The 20,579-nt window shown below is 40.4% G+C and overlaps 2 protein-coding genes across 3 annotated transcripts; both read right to left on the reverse strand.

The window, feature by feature from the left end:
* Positions 1-1,949: 1,949 nt before the first annotated feature.
* Positions 1,950-8,686, reverse strand: acat1 (acetyl-CoA acetyltransferase 1). 2 transcript variants are annotated; one of them, XM_015001134.2, is made up of 12 exons: positions 8,416-8,686; positions 6,330-6,377; positions 6,101-6,218; positions 5,871-5,966; positions 5,256-5,356; positions 4,949-5,092; positions 4,721-4,871; positions 4,542-4,637; positions 3,794-3,907; positions 3,633-3,697; positions 2,806-2,963; positions 1,950-2,343 (listed from the first exon to the last, which is right to left on the reverse strand). In XM_015001134.2, exons 1-12 carry the CDS (start codon positions 8,464-8,466, stop codon positions 2,223-2,225), a joined length of 1,263 nt encoding a protein of 420 aa, XP_014856620.1. In that variant the 5' UTR covers positions 8,467-8,686; the 3' UTR covers positions 1,950-2,222. The 2 variants fall into 2 exon arrangements, with proteins under 2 accessions (XP_014856620.1, XP_014856619.2); XM_015001133.2 differs by lacking the exon at positions 8,416-8,686 and adding an exon at positions 7,209-7,563.
* Positions 8,687-10,934: 2,248 nt separating this feature from the next.
* On the reverse strand, positions 10,935-19,674 carry LOC106926286 (uncharacterized). Its single transcript, XM_015001110.2, has 21 exons — positions 19,561-19,674; positions 19,235-19,482; positions 18,991-19,139; positions 18,646-18,774; positions 18,386-18,547; positions 18,053-18,221; positions 17,809-17,942; positions 17,559-17,721; positions 17,363-17,460; positions 16,827-16,922; positions 16,175-16,182; positions 14,650-14,871; positions 13,579-13,826; positions 13,338-13,486; positions 13,134-13,259; positions 12,512-12,673; positions 12,281-12,413; positions 11,965-12,095; positions 11,697-11,856; positions 11,519-11,622; positions 10,935-11,432 (listed from the first exon to the last, which is right to left on the reverse strand). The coding sequence occupies exons 1-21, from the start codon at positions 19,657-19,659 to the stop codon at positions 11,332-11,334; spliced, it is 2,991 nt and encodes a 996-aa protein (XP_014856596.2). The 5' UTR covers positions 19,660-19,674; the 3' UTR covers positions 10,935-11,331.
* Positions 19,675-20,579: the final 905 nt, after the last annotated feature.

The raw sequence follows: 20,579 nt of genomic DNA on the forward strand, positions 1-20,579 counted from the left end.
ATGATCAGTGAAGAGTCACTGTACATTTTCTAGCTCTTGTCTGGCCTGCAAAAATGAGAAAAAGAACAGCAAAAATGAGAAAAAGAACAGTGTTTCTGCTTTACATGTATCGTTTTGCTTTGAAAGAGTACTTAGCTGTGTCCTTTAAAATAACCGGGTGACTAAGCTGCTGGACTAAAAGAACGTTTAGCGTCAGTTAAAGTTAAAGTTGAACTCGCGGTTTGAATGAGGAGACAGTCAGGAGAAGGGTGGAATGAAAGACAGCGGCCTCTAGAGGCTGAACAACACATTGTCCCACCTGGTCCGCGCATATCGGGGCTTTTTTTTTTAATGAAGTCAACGAAACACGGAACGCTTTGGGTCTGCATCGTCTCAAAAATAGTCCAAAATGTGCATCTATTTGTGTTCAGAATATAAGCAGCTCAATCACTGATTTTGGTGGAGATTACAGTTCTGCATGCGGCTGGGCGATATGGTCTGAAATTAGTATCGTGATGTATTGAGCAGTTCACCTCCATCACCTGCAAAACGATGAATGGACGATAACACTACTTGATCAGTAGGTGTGGCAGAGCCAATAAAAACCGGCAAACTGTGCAACTGAGTCATCGATCAAAAGGATTCGTGGAGTTCAATTAATGAGGTCATTCATTAATAACTTTATTTATAAAGAGCTTTCTAACTAAAAGCTGAACAGTTTGCAGAAGATAAAATCCATAATAATCAATACAGAAAGAAAGCAGATAAGGATGGATGAGGAAAGAATAACAATAAAAAACCCTCTTAAAAGTACAATTCCAACGAATCACAGAACAGCAAAAATAATCAGCTCCATGCTGGTGAAGCAGCTGCTGCTCCTGTTCTCACTAAAACCAGGAAGATAGCAGAGAGCATCACCCCAGGTTTAAAATCATTACAGTGTAGAGCAGAGAATAGACTTTAAAATACTTTTATAAATGGCTTGTTGATGTTTGTTGCGTGTCTTTCCTATGTGACCACTCTCTAATAAAACTTCTAAAATACTTCTATTAGTTTATAAATCACCGGACAGCGAAGTACTTTAAGGTTTTGTTGTCAAATCAACCTTCCAGACTACTCAGACCCTCTGGTAGTCTGCTCTGCATCCACAGAACCAGAACCAAACATGGTGAGAAGCAGAATACAGCTTCTATCCACCACTGATCTGGAACAAACTTCCAGAAAACTGCAAAACAACCAAAACATTGACTGGCTTTAAATCAGGGCCCAAAATCCACCTGTTAAGTTGCCTTTGATTAGCAGTGGGTGGAACATTGATCAACATGTTTGATGTGCATTTGCTTGATGATTCTAATGGCATTTAACAAAGTGCAAAGCATATTGCTTGCTTCATAACAGACGACTGAAGTTTTTTGTGGTGTAAAGCACTTTGAACTGCCATGTTGATGAAATGAGCTACATAAATAAAGTAGAGAGTCATGACTGTGTGAAACCCAGTGGTGGACAGTATTTACTTGAATACTGTACTTAATTACATTTTTGTTGAGTATCTTTACTTTGGCTGTTTATTTTTGGGGCAACTTATGATTTTCATTCCAACACATTTGAAGTGTAAATATTGTACTTTTAACTCATTTTTAGGTAGCTTGTTACTTCTGTTCTAGGAAGCTTTATTCTTTGCCGTTTTACCGACTCCATACATCACAGATGGATGCAGGTCTCAAACAATTCAACTCAATACTTTCTCACAGGAAGGCCAGTTACTTATGTAATTGAATCAGGTTGTTACAACAGTTTGCGCTTGTAAAGAAAAAAAAAAGACTTTATAACAACCTTACATTTTCATTCCCTTTTTCTGTTGAGAACCAATTTCACCTCATCTTCTCGTTTTATATGGTTCCACCCAAACAGGCTTATGAATTGCATCATGAGTACCTTTTAAGTTTCTGCAGTCAATAACCACACAACACTTTGAAAAACTATTTAATCACATCCTTTCACAGCTTAAATATTAATCCGTGATTTTGACAAGACATTCCATCAAACAAGGGAGTGTTTGGAACGTTGGAGTCATGACGATATGAGGGCTGAGTGTAATGCTTTGTTTGATTAAGGCCCCTGGAACTAAAGTTGTAACAAATGGACTCTTTACAGTCATCTTGATGTTCTAACCATTCGTAGCAACCGGCTACCACACGATGTAAAAGCAGGAAAAAACGGACGGCTTCCTTCAGCTTTTTTCCCTACAACTTCTGGATGAGGATGGAAGACGCTCCGCCTCCTCCGTTGCAGATCCCTGCGAGTCCGTACTGACCCGACTTCAGGTTGTGCACCATGTGACCCACGATCCTCGCCCCAGACATCCTGAAAAATTTCAAGCAGGTAGGAATGCTGGTTTTGTAAATGCAAAAGGAAGACATTTTCTTCAGTCTCAAAAGGTTTGACTGCCAAAAATAGACAAAAAGTTCCTTCTTTCATCAACGAGTTTGAGAGTTTAACAGAAGCTGTTATCGTATTTTGAATAAAAAGCAGAGCTCCAGGATAACGAGTTGGTGCAATACTGCCATCTTGTGGCGACATCAAAACATGACCATTAAGTTGGAATAAACAAAACAAATAAAATCAAAAATGTTCCATTCATTCAATTCTGGAAACTGTGGATGGGATATAAAACTATCAGGATGATTTAGCTCCTTTATAATATAAAAATATCAACTCTTTGAAGGTGAAGGTTGGTGTTCTGTGGAACCACAAGCTGGTTTACAGTCTTGTTACACGTTCTGGATCACCATCCCCACCGTTGCACTTTCCTGTATGACCTCTTACCCAATCGGGTGTCCCAAAGAAACAGCTCCTCCGTTGACGTTGACTTTTGCCGGGTCGATGTCGAGCATTTTGATGTTGGCCAGCACGACCACGCTGAAGGCCTCGTTGATCTCCCACATGGCGATGTCCTCCTTCTTCAGTCCAGCTGCGTCCAGAACCTGCAACCCATGTGTACATTTTCTGTATAAAGTTGCCTAATGATTTTTCTTTCAGTTTAATTTTGAATATGACAAATCATGTTCTCATTTGCAATCAAGTTTGTCTATTTAGTGCAGATTTACAGTGAATACATAAACATCCGGTTTATGTATAGTAATATAAAATGCAATTCTATTTGAACAAATTCCATCTCAAATGCAAACATTTAAATTCGATCCTAGTTATCAAATGAAATCAAATGTTTTCTTGTTTTTAAAAGCCTGTTTGAAATAAATCAAATTATTTTTTTTATCTTCCTTCGTCTTGTTATGATCTTGTGACGATGCCGTCAGCTCCTGTTGCTCGATAACGTTAAAAATCGAACCACAGACGGTGGCGTCCATTATTACCACCATAAATAGTGCGCTGCTGTGTGATGGTTACGTTCTTCTTCTGCTCATTCAGACTTTGAGGTCGTAAACCGTTCAAACAGAACAGTCACACTTAAACACTAGAATGAATGCTCACACAAAAACAGGATTTTAGCAGAATGTCAGAATTGAGCATCCAGGCCTGCTGTGTGAACTGAAGCCATGGTGCATCTAAACTTCTGATCATAAAGAAAGTCAGAAACATTCATTAAAAAGTTTTAAAGATTTTAAGATTAGTTGACTCCAGCTTCCACCCACCTTTGGTACAGCGTACGCCGGAGCGATGGGGAAGTCAATGGGTGCGACCGCCGCATCAGCGAAAGCTATGAAGAAAAGAAGAAGAAATTGTGGATAATCAGAGCTGTGAGTTTGACAGATAATCCCTTCAAATCGCTGCATTTTCTGCGTTTGGCACCTACAGACGATCCTGGCCAGCGGCGTGACTTTGAGTCTCTTTGCGGCGTCTGCCGTCATCAGGACGAGAGCGGCTGCTCCGTCGTTCAGCGTGCTGGCATTAGCCGCCGTCACCGTGCCTGAACAGAAGCAGAACTCATTAAAGCTTCAGTATGTGACTTTTCTAAAAATATGTTTTTCCCTCTTTTGTGAAAATTATCCCTATGTTGTGACAGTATGAGAAAAATAATCTGTGGAAAGATTGTGCTGCTATTGCCGTCTAAAGAAATGCACTGCTCCCTGTCAACAACCAATCAGAACCAGGAGGAGGGACTTAGCGCTGTCAGTCAACTTTGTGAACACGCTGCTAAGTGAGCTTATGGCAGAAAAACAACTTACTGTTACAGGAAAATCCATTTATCTGTCACCGGTAGCCATGCTAACTAGCCTTAACATCCACAACAGAGAGGAGCTGTATAGAAGTGGCACGCACACATACATGGCTGACAGCGCTAACACCCAGCTCCTGGCTCTGATTGGTTGTTTCTATTTAGCACTGGGAGAAGGCAGAAGAGCTTGATTTTTTTCACAGGTCACCTGTCTCATACCAAACTGTAACAGTATCAACAAATATGTAAAAGAATATCGTTTTTATAGAAGTTACATACTGCAGCTTTAAATAAATGAAGAACAACTGATCAGCAGTCTGAATATTAACCATTCAGCCAAAATCAGGCCTGTTCTGCCGATACACATATCGACTATGATCGTTACCGTTCTCTTTCTGGAAGACTGCCTTCAGTTTGGGCACTTTGCTGAAGTCCACCCTCCTCCACTCCTCATCCTCGGACACCACCACGTCTGGTTTTCCTACGGAACCACAGAAACATCAGCCTGGTGGAACTTAAACGCCACTTCCTGCCGAGAGCAGCGCTCTCTGGGCGCTCCCGCACCTCTCTGTGGAATGCTGACTGGGACAATCTCCTTGGCCAGTACGCCGGACTCGTGCGCCGCTTTGCTGCGGCTGTAGGAGCTGATGGCGTAGGCGTCCTGCTCCTCTCTGCTGATCTTGCACTGCTTCGCCGTGTTCTCGGCACAGTTGCCCTGTGGAAGTTGCACACTGCAATGTTGTGACGCTGCAAAAAACCCACAGATTGAGACGAGTTTGCTCCAACGGTTACCATGTGGAACTTGTTGTAGACGTCCGTGAGGCCGTCCTTGACAATGAGGTCCTCCATCCTCACGCCTCCGTAGGGTGGTGCCTCTCTGGCCATCACGTACGGCACGTTGGACATGCTCTCCATGCCTCCTGCCACCATAACATCCTGAACACACACAAACATGTTTTTATTCTGAAACGCTGCAAAGGAGTTGCATTCTTGTTGCAGAACATAAGATAGTGAAGCTGAAGCTCAAAAGGAAAACACACAACAGCAAAAAAATCGTGGTAAAACTGGACTTTGTTGCTGTTAGCCTCACTTGTCTTACCTGATGTCCACACATCAGACTCTGTGCCGCCAACATGATGGACTTCATCCCAGAAGCACACACTTTGTTGATGGTTGTTGCTGGCGTCCCAATTGTCAAACCTGGAACAAAAATATGAAAAGATTTTCATTTACATCAGTTAAATAAACTCAACTAGTGGTGAGTCCTTTGATTTTGAATATCGGTCGATATCTCTTCCTGATCCGATACTTCAAAAATGCATTTAAAAGATGAAAAGTGAATAAACAGATTTGGGATATCAGGTTTTTTTTTTTTTTTTATTGTATCCACCTTATTTATCATTTAACAACACTAAGGCTGTATAAGTCAGAGGCAAGTATTTATTTTTTTTACTGTGCAAGTTTCGGTTAAAAAAACAAAAACACTGAGCAACATGAAAAGCTATATTTACTGCAATCTAACTTATCGGGATGTAACGCAAAGATAAACATAGAAACTATATATAATTTGACAAAAAAAAAAAATACTGCAGCGTAAGGGCACAGCTTCAGTATCTAAACTGGACGGTTATCAAAAATAACTGAAGTTTTTTTTTTCTCCTTCATTTTAGTTTTTGTTTTCCATTTTACAAGAAAAGCACCAACATGACCTTACCTGCCCCCAGCAGGGCCTGTCGTGTGGGAGCCTGGCCCTCCGCCGCCTGAAGCACGTTGCCCATGTAAACTTCCTTCACCTCTTCAGGAGAAATTCCTGAAGGAAACAAAGTCAACTCATCACCTTGTTTCAATTGAGCAATCTTTGTTTCACTTTAAAAAACCAAACAAAAATCATGCGTCAAATTTTGGCGCAAACTTTCATAGACGGAACCAACTGTGTGGACACACCTGCTTTCTCTATGGCTCCTTTAATAGCAATGGAGCCCAGTTTGGTGGCTGGAACTGCTGCCAGGCTGCCTCTGAAGGAGCCCATTGGAGTTCGCACCGCGCTGACGATGACGACTTCCTGCAAACACACAATTTATTTATTTATTTTTTGTTTACATAAAACTGACAGTTTCATGTTAAAAATGTGATCCAAAAACAGCTTGTTTACGATGCCTATAGCTGTACTTACATTAAGGGAAGGCCGTGATGTGTAGGTTCTGGAAAAGTAATTGTGAGCCTATGATGACAAGACCGTGGAAAATATGACAATTCAAGCAATTCATGAAAGATTTAGAACTTACAAGGATGCATTTGAAGACTTGTTTTGTAAAAGTGAGCTTGTAAACATAAGAAGCGGCTGCTCTTAGGCTTTCCTCGGGTGAACTAAGGCGACTTGGTACGTGTGCAAACTTTTTGTCACATAAGCCAAAATAGTGAGGGAAAAAAAATTTAAAATCTAAAATCACAAACAAAATGACTGCTCAAAAATTAAAAAGGGTTAAAGAGACAAAAAAAAGTCAAGGTTTGGGTCAGCCTCTCAGGCTCAATAAAATTTATTTATAGCTGGTTTGGCACTAAAGTCCGTCTTTGACTAAAAATCTGTGTATAAATCTCATCTTATTACACTAAAAAACTGAAAGTGAAATGATTAAAAAACTGCCAATACTTTGTGTTGTACCAGTTATTTTGTTTTTGTGGACTTGTTGAGGCTCTCAAACATAAAAACAAGTGTGTATTTCTTTAAATCCGCAACAAGCTGCTCTGAATTTTCAAAAATAAATAAATAAATAAATAAATAAATTAGGCTCAAATGGCCTTTATTGAGCAGTGGACAAACAGAAGGGGAGGACATGCAGCACATGGGCAGACACCGGGAATCGAACCCAGGACAACTGAGTCGAGGACTCCAATGTATGGAGCTAATACAAACTTGCTGGTGGAGGCCATCTCTGCATGCAAACGAGTGGGCAATGTCAGAATCTGGAAACATTTCACGGAACACGTCTGTAACTCATTCATTTTACTTGCATGTTTGGTGTTTTCTCTCAGTGTTCAAAGTCTGCAATACCTCTGTTTTCAGTGTAGGCGTGACGCCGAACAATGTCCGGAAATGTGGCGCTGCTGTCTCTGTTGCTGATATCGGAGATGGAGAGACGAGAGTGGAACAGAACTGGGAAAAACTTTGTGTTTGTTGGCAGCTTGATTTTGCCCTTTTGTGTCTCATGCTTCGCATGTGTGACTCCACTGCCTTGATTCCCATCGTTCCGAGTTTGAAAAATTTCTTGCACAAAATACAACGTGCTACGTACATATTCGCTGGTACCGGTCGCAGCCATGTTGAAAAATTTTGGATGAACAGCCAATTTTCGTTGAATTTACACTTTCCCATCTGGTCCAGGATAAAAACAATCACTGCTACTGCTACAACAACGATGTGCATCTGCTCTGAGAGTCCCGCCCGCAACAACATCGCTTTCATTGGTTCCGCTATCGCGTGACGTTACAACGAGAAGCATTAGGTAAACAATTGAAAAAATAATAAATGTGAACAGTTATTTTAATATTTGAGACGTATTACAGCAATGAAATCCAATTTACGACATTTTAATATCAATTGCGGCTTTATTTTTAAATTGATGAACCGCGGGAAACCTGGCACTTAACATTTATCTCTGTAATCCTTCTGCACAATTTAAATCACATTTGCTGGCGGGCCAAATTTGTACCATTCTTGACCTGTAATCTGGGGCCAGAGTGGGTAAAGGTGATCCAGATTTACTAAATACTATGAAACATCCCTTTTGTCAAGAGCCACATGGGACGCTTAGAATTGCATTCCAACTTTAACCGTTGTATTACTGAGGTCAAAACTTATAAATAGAAGCAATGCAGTAGCTTTGGATAAAATGCATGACGGGGGTGCCATAAAGCTAGCAGTAGAAACTACATTCAAGAAAAAGCAGCTCTGCAGCCCTATTACAAAGTAATGCTAAGTTTCATGCTAAGTAAGTGGACCGTGGCAGTTTACTTATTAATTGTATATGGCTTATTTGTTGTTTTTATGAGTGCTATGATTCACGGTGAACCCAAATAACATAATGACCCTTTCTGCTGCTGTCAGACTGCTAAAGTTTCTCCAAGGACGCTTCTCAAACAGTAAACACTTAGCAGAGCTGATCCAACTTACGGCCTTCTGTTGCCATAGAGGTGCTAAAATGACTTTATTTTGGCTGATATACAAGAAACTTTATCGACATTCTCACACTGTCACTTACCAGGCGCTTACACGTCCGAGCCTGCACGGTTAACAGCCTCCCGGAGGACATTTTACCCTCAAAGACAAAACAAAGCAGGAGAGCTTCACCTTCAGTCAAGCAGCGCACTGCAAGGGGTTAAGAAAACACCAGCCAATGCAGAGAGGGGTGTGTTTCGAAGACGTCATCAGTTGCTTGGCATTATGGTTGTTGTAGTTTAATCACAGTATAGCCGTTTCTCAATATGCGTTCTTGTCTGTACTTGTGTTCTCGCGTCCTCGTGAAACGTCATCGACAGCGGCCCAAGTACTGTTCCAATTCAAAGTACACATCCAAGCAAGAACGCTCAAAGTACCCGGATGTGTTCTTGCTCCGCCCATTTTATCGAGGATGCATCAATGCATCCTTCTGCGGACTTGAGGCAGCAAGATATCCCACAATGCAATGCGCCACCAGCAGCGGTAAATATAGAATGTCAGTACAGAAATGTATTGCATTTTTACCACCATTAATTGCCACGAAAACTCATTTAAATTTCTTTTTAGGCGAGAAAGTAGACCTTATAGCTTCGTCTATCCATTCAGTTCATCCAGAATATTCTTACTTTAATAATTGCTACGGAGTTTTTCGGAGTAGCTTAGCTCCGCTAACAGACCGGAGGAGCTGCCAGTTTAACGGGCGGTTGGAACGTGTTTTCCCCGCTAACCGCAGCCTGTTTTCAGCAAGTGACTGTTGTTTTCCGCTGCTTATTATCTGTTCTATTTTTTATATTTATTTAGTTAATATTGGTATTTTATAAATTGTGTTGACACAGACTTTCAAAATCAATTAGTTTCACTCGCTAATTAACTGTTTTGGGGCATTTAAATTCGTAGTAAGAAAAATATTTTAATACAATGTCCCTTCATGATCAGAGAATCATACTTTAATTTGTAAATAAAAAAAAACACATTTCCCTTGGATTGGTATTTCATGTATGAGAGTGAACTCTTATTTTTCATTGTTTTATGCAGGCAGCTCTTCAGGTGAGCAGACTGCAGCTCCAGGTTTACTTCCAGCTTCCCAAAAACTCCTGGAGGTTCTCTTCATCCCCGTGTCCTGCCAATGTTCTCTTCACTGTCTCTTCATCTTCTTAGAAGAAAAAAAAAACTATTAAATTATGGTAATATTTGCTTTTGACAGTCACTGAATTTCCTGGAGTTATTGACTGATTATCTGCTTGTTTTTGTTTATTTTTTTTGTTATTCTAATAAACATATTCCTACAAAAATTATGTTTCTCTTTCAATGCTGGTATCTTACTAGAGTATACTTGATTATGATAACAAAGTAAACATAAGTTTGTTAATAAGTGTTTAGTAGTTATTATAAAATAACCATCCAGTTGTGTAACAGGAACTCTGGCCAGATGCAGGTTGGTAAAACATTAAATATAAAATAATTGTTTTAACTTTCCCTGTTTATGAATCCCTGGCAAACCTGGGGAATAAGGAAGAAATCAGTTAACTGCATGACAGGCTGGCCACCATCTATTATGATTTTTCATTTGAAATAAATATTTTATAAGCAAATAATCTGATGAAGGTGGCAAACAAGATTCAAGCTTCACTGGTAACAGAAGTCTGAAAAAATAATTTGAGGTGATATATTGTTTTTTATTAAGCTTTTTTCAATCAGTAATAAAAAAAACTTAATCCCGTTAATTTGAAGGTGTTTCTACTTAGAAATTACTTTTCCTTAATTATGTATATTTGATATCTGTTAATATTTGTCCCAATTATAAAATTATCCAGTCCCAATTGTTAAATTGTTCAGTTTAACACAGGAATCATCCTGTGTTAAATTGAATTTATTGAAATTTACGCTAGTTGAGTGACGTCATCAAGAACGCCCTGTTCCAATTGGCGAACTAGCATACTGCGTCCTTGTGAACTCGGTAAGAACGGACTTTCAGCTGTTCTTGCGGGTACGTACTTGCGTTCTTGAGTATTGAGAAACGGCCAGTATGTTTCTCGGCATTCCGTACTGTTCATATCTAACTGTTGATATTCACTATTCAGTTCGATATTTTACTCCATAGCATGAAGGAAACAAAAAGAAAATAGAAATAAAAAGAGACAAGATGAGAAATAGGTGCTCCATTTTACTGAAACATACAAAATAGAATTGCTTATATTTTATTTTGGCTTCCAGGAGTATCTGAACTCTTTGGCAAGCTTTTGATGAGAAGCAGCAGAAGCTGCCCTACTGGCTCTCCCCGCCCCACAAGAATTTTTAATGAGGAAAATCCCACTTTTTCTTAGATGTTGCCAGACTTATGGCGTTTTTTTGTTGTTGTTGTTTTTTTGTCAAGACGACCCTATTCTGAGATTAACAGGTGGGCACCTGTGTGTTTCTTTTAATTCCAGAAGTTTACAACCTTCATAATCCAAAGAGTAATTTTTTCCCTCAGTCCAACTAACTAAAACTCTTTTAGAGCCGTAAATGTTACACAACCCTTCAAAAAAAAGACCACCTCTAATTTTCTATTTTTACAACCGCTGTCATTTTTAACACCAATCATTTTATTTCTGATTTTATGTTCTAAGTATTATTGTCAAACAAAGACAATATACACATTTTCTCCTTTGGCTTGTTGATATTTGTGGAAAATTAAGTAAAATTTATTGTAATTATTACATGAAAAAAACAAAACAAAAACAAATTTAAACTGCATTTTTTTACTACATTGGTAGTTGCCATATCAAAACAACCTTCCCAACAAAACAATTGTAATGGTATTTTTGTCCACTGCAAGATTTACAGCAAAGTACATGTAGATGTTTTTACTCGTCTTCTCTCCAAACAAACCAAAGAAAATGCTAGTGAGTGGAAACATAATCAGTTTTCACCACATGTCCCAACCTTTAAATTCCTGAATGAAATACAGAACAGGTGTTCAGCAACCCAGCCACAAGTAGTTCATCAGAGTGTGAAGCGCTCTTCTTCGTTGGTAGTGGTACTCTGTTTGTCTTGAGCCGGAGGAAAAGTACAGCTGACCTGCAAAGGGTCAGATGCATCATTGACATTGTGTTGAACCACAGCATGATTTTGCCAGAGTGACTAACCTTTAACCGAGCCCTTACCTCTGTTCTCAAAAGCAGCATCCACTCTGTGACCAATCCCAGGCAGATGCCTGTGGATGAATTTGGGGTAGCCACGGTCCATTCTGCGCCGCCCTTCGTTGTAGCTGTGCGGAAAAAATTCTTTTAAATGAAAGAACTCTCTGGATCTGATTCCAGGCCTGCTTGTCGCGTCATTCACCTCCAGTATTTGTTGTTTACAAAGAGAAGAGTTCTGCTTATAGAGGACACATGAACAGCAGCGTCCACTTTGGTGACTGACGAAGGGAAGCCGAAGTCACTGAGACGTTTGGGATAATCAGGCAGGGCGGTTTTACCTCGAAACTGCCAGTATTGATTCCCTGAGACAAGAAGGTAAGGTTATGGGTTAGGTTAGACTGGCATTTTTTATTTATTTGTCTATTTATTGATTCCTCAACATTAAATTTTTATTTACAGGTAATTCATACCTTCAAAGAAAATGACAGTATTCCTCTTCTTATTCTCATAAGCTGCGTCAACTTTGCGGATTCCAGGCCAGACAGACTGAATTTTATGCCTGGTGATGCCCTCCCAGCGGCCGCCCTTTCTCCAAAAATATCTGAAAAAAGCAAAAAGGCAAAAAAAATAAAATAAAATCAAGTGAAAAATTACGATAAAATTACTATTTAGTGGAAAAAAAACAACAAAAAAAACAACAACTTTGTGGCAATTTGTGCGATTTTGTTGTTGTTTCTTCATTAGAATTTAGGTTAGTTAGTTAAATTATTGTAGGAAAAGCCTCACCCGTCTTTAAAGAAGAAAAGTTTCCCTCCTATTGTGGTCACTGCATCAAACACCAGGTCTCTGTTGCACCTGTCCAGAGGAGGTCCTGATGTTGGCTCAGGCTGCGGTTTTGGGAGAATATCTGATCTGACTCCTTTAAGAGAGGAACATCGGAAGAGCAGGTTATCAGGAGAATTCAATTCTGCTTCATTCCTCAATATTCTCGAGTGTCTGCAGTCAATTAATTCTTACCGTAGAGAGCCTGCACACCTTCCCTGTCATCATCTGGCAGTGTGTATCCGTCCGTGTCCACATATTTGTAGGTGGGGAACATCAGGGCCGTCTCATCCTGAGAGTGAACCAGCCCTAGCGCATGGCCAAACTCGTGTGCAGCAACTAAAAACAGGTTGGCTCCTGTAAAAACACACCATTGAGGTCAACGTGGGTGCAGGACAGCATTAAAAGAGAACCACAATCAAATCTCAAAACATTGATCTTGCATGAGGGATAGATTTCTCTGCCCTCAAAGTGAAATAACTTGTTTTTAGCTTTTATGTCGGTGCGTTTTGGGGGTCATTGGTTCTTGAAGTGCACTGTTAAACTGTGGTTGTTTATTAGCCTTCTGGGAGAAAAAGTTGGTTCAGACCAAATTTGGAGAGATTATATCTAACAACTGGCTCCGGATTTCGTTGGAGTAACTGGGGAGTGGAAAATCTGGAGCCTCTTCCAAGACACTACATGACTTGATCTCTAAAAAGCCCTCAATGGATGGATGGATGGATCCACTTTTGGATCTCGTCTTATAATGTTTCAGTAAAAGTGAATCTCTTTTAAAATGTTTTCTAACAAGAAGATAAATTCATTCATCCTTTACCTTCTGAGGCCAGAGTCCAGTTTTCATCCTCGTCAAAGTGGGCATCCCCTCCGTTGCCTTCTCCAGGAGAAAACGCATGTGCCAGTACACCATTCTGACCGTCAAATGGAGCAAAGTCCCCATGGTCTGCTTTTCAAAAGAGATGTGGATTAACACTAAAACAAGCACATTAAAAAGACAAACAAACTTGTGGGACATGGTCACCTCCAGACTTGAACTTAATCATGATGTCAGCTGTTTCACTGTCAGACTGCTGGAAATCCAGAGGAATAATATTACTGTACAGCTTGAAGGCTTTGGCTATGGTGGAGTCAACGTCGCTTTGGCTCATATCTGGTGTGTAGTCGGTAATCCTGTGTTAGGATAACAGAGTAACGTGTCCATAAGTGTTCCTGTTGAGTTTTACATCTGGATGACCCTCACGCAGGGATTCTGATTGTAGTACCTGTACGTGATGACACCCTTGTTCCACTTTGGTCGGCCATCAAAGTGGCCGTATCTGGCCATGTCGTTGAAACCACAGCGGGGGCGAGCCATCACTTCCAGAGTGTTAGAGTCCAACTGCCCTGTCACTTCCAGACCAAAGAATTCCTGCATTTTTCTTAATGTGTCATTGAAAGAGTCCAGAGAACTCCGCACGACAGAGGAGGGAGAAGCGACCCCGACTTCGGAGAAAAACTGAGACAGGTAGTTCTGGAAACATTTTAAGAAGGCCAGTGAAATAGAAAGCCAGTCATGCCATGGAGATTATCTTAGATTAAACATTTATGTATTTACTAAAGTTATCTCAGTTGTGGGTATGCAAAATATGCAACACATAGGGGTGCCACGCTGTGTGGGCGCCAGAGCGATGGCAGAAAAATTATTTCTAGTCGGCATTTTCTGTATTTAATAGTTGTCTGATATGAGCTCGATGTTCAGGAGGAGTGTGCCAGATGTCACGGTTGGAAATTGGGAAAATGGGGGTTTCCCATCAGACCATCAGTTACCAAAACCACATACAGACACACACACGCGGACGCACACAGACAAAAAAACAACTGGTGAAAGCACACAAAGGGTCAGTGCAACCCTGCCAGTCTGCGCACAGGGTAAAAAGCTTGTAGGGTCCAAATGATGTTGGTCACGGTACTAGATCAAAATTGTTGGCAAATTAGCACTCAAATCTGAGCTCAATCACTCTGTTTAGGTTTGATCTTCATTTTTTAAAAGTTGAATTATATCAGCTACACAAAACTGTAATACAGAAAATACATTCACATTCAACATATATACGGATGTAAAATCTTAAAATTTCTGAAAATGAGTTTGAATTGTCAGCGGCCCAAATAACCGTCCAAATAAAATACATACCTATATTCAAAGGTGTCTTTGAGAACATGATTTGTTCTTAATCAGGCTTAAATGCATTTAATAATAAAAAAACATGTTTTCTATCCATTGCACAAGCTTTCAAGTCGACACTGATTAGATTTAACATGAGTCAACGAGGCATAAAGCAGCTTGTCTTCGTTACCTGGGCTTTGGAGAGATTTTCTTGACGGGGTGAAGAGGTGGGCATGGCTCCGCAGGTCGCCGTACACACCAGAATAATCGCAGCTTTTACAGCGTTCATCGAATCCATTGCACTTTCCTTCCAACACAAAAGCAAAGGAGAACCTTTCAGGTCTTCTTCACATGAAGAGCTCCAGTGAAAGTGGGAGGCAGCACGAGTTGCATAACTGGGCAATAAGACATTCTTTCAAGCGTTTGAACAGGTCTGTTTTGTTTAACCGTTAACTGTTGACTGGGAGGATTCAGAAAGAGGATTTTTTACAAGTAAAATGTATTTTCTCACACTGATTCACATGCCAATAAATTCCCTGTTACGGGCTTTGTGAGGGCAGAAAACATGACGCTAAAATCTTTCACTTGCATAACTCCTGGGTCTAAGGTGTCATATTTCAGTCTCAGTCTGATTTCTTCAGACTTTGTTGGCCTCTATAGTTCCTACAGTAGTTATAGTATAGTATAGTATAGTATAGTATAGTATAGTATAGCATAGTATAGTATAGTTCGATAGGCAGCTTCTACACACATTATGGTTGAGAGTGAGCTTTGTATTTCAACTTAAAGCATGCACAAAGACAAATCACACTTTTAGGATTTCCCCAGGAAATGATCACAAATCAAACTTTCTCAAAAAGAAGGCAGACACATTTTGCACTGAAAATAATGCAATGTGAATTTTTAGAATGTAAATTATTACCACTGTGAGTGTAAGACTGGTCTTTTTTGTCCGTGATGCTTCCCACTGTCACTTTTCGACAGTAATTTTTCCATCACAGTGGTCTGAATACGAACAGAATTCGATGGGAACGATTGGAACAAAGTGCTTTTGTACAGATTTTAAAGTAGAAAGGTGGCAGATTACATCAAAATGGCGAAAGAGACCAGCTTGTCCGTCTTTCTTGACTGGCAGATTATTCAAAAGGCAGAGGTCAGATCAAGACGGCTGCATGTCAAGTAACTGGCCTTTTATTACTAATCAAAGAACTGATTTTGCTTGGAAAATTAGTAATGTATCTATTTTTTCTCAAAAAGTATAAACTTATGTTGTATGCAGAGTGCAATATGCTTTTGGTGAACAACAAAAAGCACACTTGACTGTTGAGTAATTTGAGTTCAAAATAGACTTTAGTTACTTTGTTAGTTCCTTAATTTATGTTTTGGTTTTGTGATTTAAGCTCTGCTAGAGAGAAATGGGCAGGCCATGAAACATTTTTGCGAGTGTTGGAACAGACCCTTTTCAAACCAGGAGAAAGATAGCAGCACCTTGTCATTTTTAATTTATTTATTTATGATTCTGGGTGCTTTTCTAATTTTCAGGATTGTCTTGTTTAGAAAACAGCACTAATTTAAGATTATGATATTTCCTTCTTTTTGAGCAGCAACTTTCACTTTTTTTAATCTTGTGATTAAAGCAAAAAAAAAAGGTGTTCATTTAGATTGGGGACGCCTCCACCGATCTGGGGAAAGAGAAATGCTTTAGAGTGAAGTACAGAGGGAGCTGTGAGACCAAAAAATATGACAGAAAACACGTCAACGCCGTTGTGTCATCTGTTGACTCATTTGATTATTCATCTCCAACAATTCAAACTGGCACTGAACTCTTTGGAAGGCATCATGTCTTATATTTCCGTCATTTACCAGCTGCACATTGGAGATCATGACGAAGACTTGGACAAAGTGCTTCTCAAACGTCCGTCTTCATCTTGAACCGTGTCGGATTTCTAATCTTGCGTGTGCTTTATTGGAAATTTCTGTGAAACACCAACGCAAAGTAGCACGATGCTGTCAAGTGGGAGAGAAAGGATATATCTTACTTTCATTTTTACAAATAAAATGGTGTGTATTTGCTTTTAGCTCACTCTGCTGATACCCCTAAATAAAAATGTGGGAATGTTCTTGTGAAAAGAAATGATGACCATAAAATGTCGAATGATGATTCTTTATTCTTTATTCACACTTTCATTGGACAAATAATGTTTACAGCTCCAACTAAGTGATGACATTTTTTATTATTTTTGGTTATTTTTTTAATTCAGAAGAGTGTAAGCCTACATTTTATCCCACCACCTCTACATGAAGTACATTCTTAGATAAGATGAAAAGCTACAAAATGACAAAAATGAAGCGCCTTAAGCTAATTACAGCCAAGCAGGTAGGTGCTCTTCAGCACACTTAGCAACTTCCCGCTCCCCAGGTCATACATGTACATGTAGGGGCCACTGTAGATGTGAGCATAACCTGAAAAACAGAGACTAAAGGTTAGACTCTTTGATGCCTGGAAATAAGACCTAACTCATCAGACTCGACCCCCCTGAACGGATAAGGAGGTATATCCAAAGGCTGGATGGCTCGTATGCCCATATTTAGTATTAAAGTTGAGTTTGATAAGTGTAGCATGACCGAAATGAGGAAAAACTGCTGACATGGCAGAATGAGTCAGCTGTTCCTGTCAGTCATGTTTAAAGTTTGAATATTGGGCATTGTGGTCATCATGGGAGGCTTATATGCAAGTTGATGCAAGTTAAAGTCAGTACACCTGGCCATTTCATTCCCCTGTTGTACTACAGCTGTTAGGGTGACTCAGAAACTCAGAAACTTGACAAATGAGTATTTGTACAAACTAGCATTTACAGTAAAGATAATATCCCTTAGATGTTAATGCTGATGCTTTAATTCACCTTCTTTCTCGGTGGCTGCTGCCACCTTGTTGTTCGTTCCGGAAAACGTCTGGCTCACCCAGGAAAATGATTCCACAGCCCTTCTGCTTTCATCGTAACTGTAGCAAAAACAAACAAAAAAAAGGTACAGATCCATAAAACCAGGGCAAATAAATGGTCCATGCTGAAAATGGAGTTCAGTGCACATCTGACTCACGTCAAGTAGAAGTAGCCCCCCCAGAACAGGTAGGTTTTCCCAGACCGAGCACTGTGAAAAGCAGCGTCGATTTTCGTCATAAAACTTGGCAGACCGAATTCAGAGAGGGACTTCGGGTAGCCCGGTACCGGCTGGGTTCCAGAGAAGGCCCATACTTTAGAACCTTTAAACAAAACGGGGGCATCAGTGAATGACTAATGCTAACTGTGAAATAGGACTGATCCAGTGAATGACAAGGGAGGATTATTACCTTTGAAAAGTAAGATGTTGCCAGTCCCTGGGTTCTCGTAAGCAGCATCTACGCTTGTTGGGGCGTTGGGCCAGAAGTTTGAGATGAGACTTTTTTGGGGTGTGCTGCTCTGGGAGCTGCTATGCCACAGGTAGCTGAGAGCAGACACGAACATTAGCTTTAGCTGCTAATGCTAAGGAACGAGGCACTTCAAAGTTTTGATGTAGATGTCAGTATTTTGCCATGTGGGGTGGATGTGTGATACCTGTCCTTGAAGAAAAACATTTCTCCTTTCAAGGTGGTGACAGCGTCAAACTCCACAGGTGAGCTGCAGACATCAGGGATGGTGGGAGCCTGAGTTGTAGTTGTTGTGGTGTCTCCAGAAGGATTTGAACCTGTTGTAGTTGTTGTGGTGTCTCCAGAAGGATTTGAACCTAGGGGTGAAAAATTTCAGCACAATTAATTTAAATCCATAATTTCTTGTTCACAGAATTAGGTATAATCAGCATCTTTTTTTTTTCTTCTTTTTTTTTTACAAGATTCTTGACAATGGTTTGAACTTTCCCCAGCTATGTAATTGTTTTAATTAAGCACTAACCATAAAGCGACTGGATGCCTCTGACATCATCCTGGGGCAGAACAAAGGTGTCGGGGTCTTTGTATGAGTACAGAGGGTACATGAGAGCAGAGCGATCCTCAGAGTGGGACAAGCCCAGAGAGTGGCCGAACTCATGGGCAGCGACCAGGAAGAGGACGTAGCCTAAAGCAGGAAAGTGCATAAAGAAATGGTCGTCTTGGCCAATTTCTACAAAGAAAACAAAGTTGCTTCCCAAAATAATGTATAAGTGACCGACATACCTGTGCTTGAGCGAAATGTGAAGGTCTCGTCGTCGTCAAAGTGAGCGTCCCCTCCGATGTCAGGAGAAGGAGCGAAGGCGTGGGCAAGGGTCCCGTCAGGCCCGTCAAAGGGGTAATTATCACCGTGTGCTGTTCGCAGAAAGTGTCTGATTAGTTTGCAAACCTTGTTTGATACAACCGTTTCAAACATGTTTAATGTTTCGATAATGAAGTGACTGAATCTTTGTTGTGAAGAGTAATACACAGCAAAGTCTTTGCTGTTTTAGTTTCTCCCTTTTGATGGAGCCACTAAGGATGTAATCTGACTCCCTATGAGACTCTACAGGAAAATTAGCTTCCACTCACATAGGCGAGCAAAGGAGATCATGATGTCAGCCGTGCCACTGGTAAGTTTTGTGAACGTCAGAGGAGTGACTTTGGCCCAAACCTCCAGAGCTCTTCGAATGGAGTCATCCACCTCTGCCTGAGACAAGTCGGGGGTGTAGTTCACAATCCTGTTTAAAAAAAACAAAAAAAAACAGTCAACCACATCAGTACCATCACTGGGTATGACATATTTTACTGTACAGGTCCTCTTCAGACCATCCACCTGTATGTGACGGTGTTTTTGTTCCACTTGAGGCCGTCTCCAAAAGTCGAATATTGGGCAATGTTTTCATCTGCGACTCCACAGCGGGGCTTCTTCATCACCTCCAGGGTGTTGTCGTCCAGAGTGCCTGTTATCCGGAGACCAAAGAATTTCTGCATCTCACTCAGCTTCTTGCTCATTCGGTTGGCTCCTTTCCGAGACAACGGGTCTTTCTCCTCTGTCAGGTTGAAGAATCTCTTCAGGTAACCCTGTGAAAGGACACAGCACAACCCAATGTGAAGTCAATGAAACTGAAGGAATTGTCCAGGACAGAAAACAAAACATACCTTTGCAAAACCTTCATCTTGCACCGTTACTTTGGAGACAGGCACACAGTAGACTGTGGCTGCGAGGCCTAGTAGCACATAGACACCGAGAGACTTCATCCTTCTTTCCTGAGTTGGTTCGTAGTGATTCCCACTGGAGTCAGCTGTTATATAGGGTGGATGGTTTGGGGAGTGGGCAGGTTAAGCAACCGTCTTCATGGGACAGAAACACAGGAAGTATTGCATGGATCAAAAGGGATCAATGGATCAAAGCAGATGAAGATAAGTCCAGAAAAAAAACATCTGTAATTAGGACAAGACGTCATACGACAGCGGCATGACAAGACTGACTGCTGAAGTAAATGTAATTCCATAATTAAGTCAGTTTAATGGTATTGTGAAACAGCCAGTAATTTGTACTGTATAGATTTCATTTAAATATTGATGTAAAACTGAATTGATGATTTGAATACTTTTTACTTTGATTTTAGTTTGTATTTGATTATGTTTCTAATTAAAATCACAGATTATTTATACCAAAGGCATCATCTTCGTAGCTAAGTTACATTGACCTCTGTTTGCCCTTTCTCAAACACCCTGTTGTTTTGTAACATGTTTTGCCCTCTTGACATGCTAACCTGGAAACACACCACGAATGCATCAGAGAAGCCTGTCAGGTGTTTTTTTTCATCGTCTGCTCCATGTAGGTCAATGCCAGGAATCCAAAGATCACAAATGTCTACCCTGAGGCTCCTGGCTCTGCCGATAAGTCACTAATGGAGTCAGAGTGCCAATCTGGACAAGCTGGGTCATGCCATGAACAAAAGCTGCCCTGCCATCTACACATTTTAAAGTTTTCCATAAGCCAAACCACAATTTGAGCCCTTCTGATTGTAGTGCAACTGTTGCAACCTGAAAAAGATGTAATACGAATGCATGCTGTAAGGCATTGTGTGCTTATTGGGTACATTGTGCACAAAGTAATTAAGGTTTAGCATGGTTCTCTCCAGTTATCACTACTAGACTGCAGTTTTCCATCA

Source organism: Poecilia mexicana, unplaced genomic scaffold (genome assembly GCF_051168715.1).
Source record: "Poecilia mexicana isolate PSO_F unplaced genomic scaffold, ASM5116871v1 scaffold_14, whole genome shotgun sequence".
In the NCBI taxonomy this organism is placed as follows: Eukaryota; Metazoa; Chordata; class Actinopteri; order Cyprinodontiformes; family Poeciliidae; genus Poecilia; species Poecilia mexicana.

Bases quoted from the DNA above. Each gene is read 5' to 3' on its own strand.
- LOC106926286 (XM_015001110.2), bottom strand. From the start codon at position 19,659: ATGAAGTCTCTCGGTGTCTATGTGCTACTAGGCCTCGCAGCCACAGTC. The intron at 19,140-19,234 runs GTGGATGGTCTG...TTTTTTAAACAG, and splicing joins AAAAACACCGTCACATACAG to GATTGTGAACTACACCCCCG. The intron at 17,943-18,052 runs GTATCACACATC...GTCTGCTCTCAG, and splicing joins ATGTTTTTCTTCAAGGACAG to CTACCTGTGGCATAGCAGCT.
- acat1 (XM_015001133.2), bottom strand. From the start codon at position 7,529: ATGGGAAAGTGTAAATTCAACGAAAATTGGCTGTTCATCCAAAATTTT. The intron at 5,093-5,255 runs GTAAGACAAGTG...GTGTGTGTTCAG, and splicing joins GTCTGATGTGTGGACATCAG to GATGTTATGGTGGCAGGAGG. The intron at 3,698-3,793 runs GTAGGTGCCAAA...TTTTCTTCATAG, and splicing joins GCCGCTGGCCAGGATCGTCT to CTTTCGCTGATGCGGCGGTC.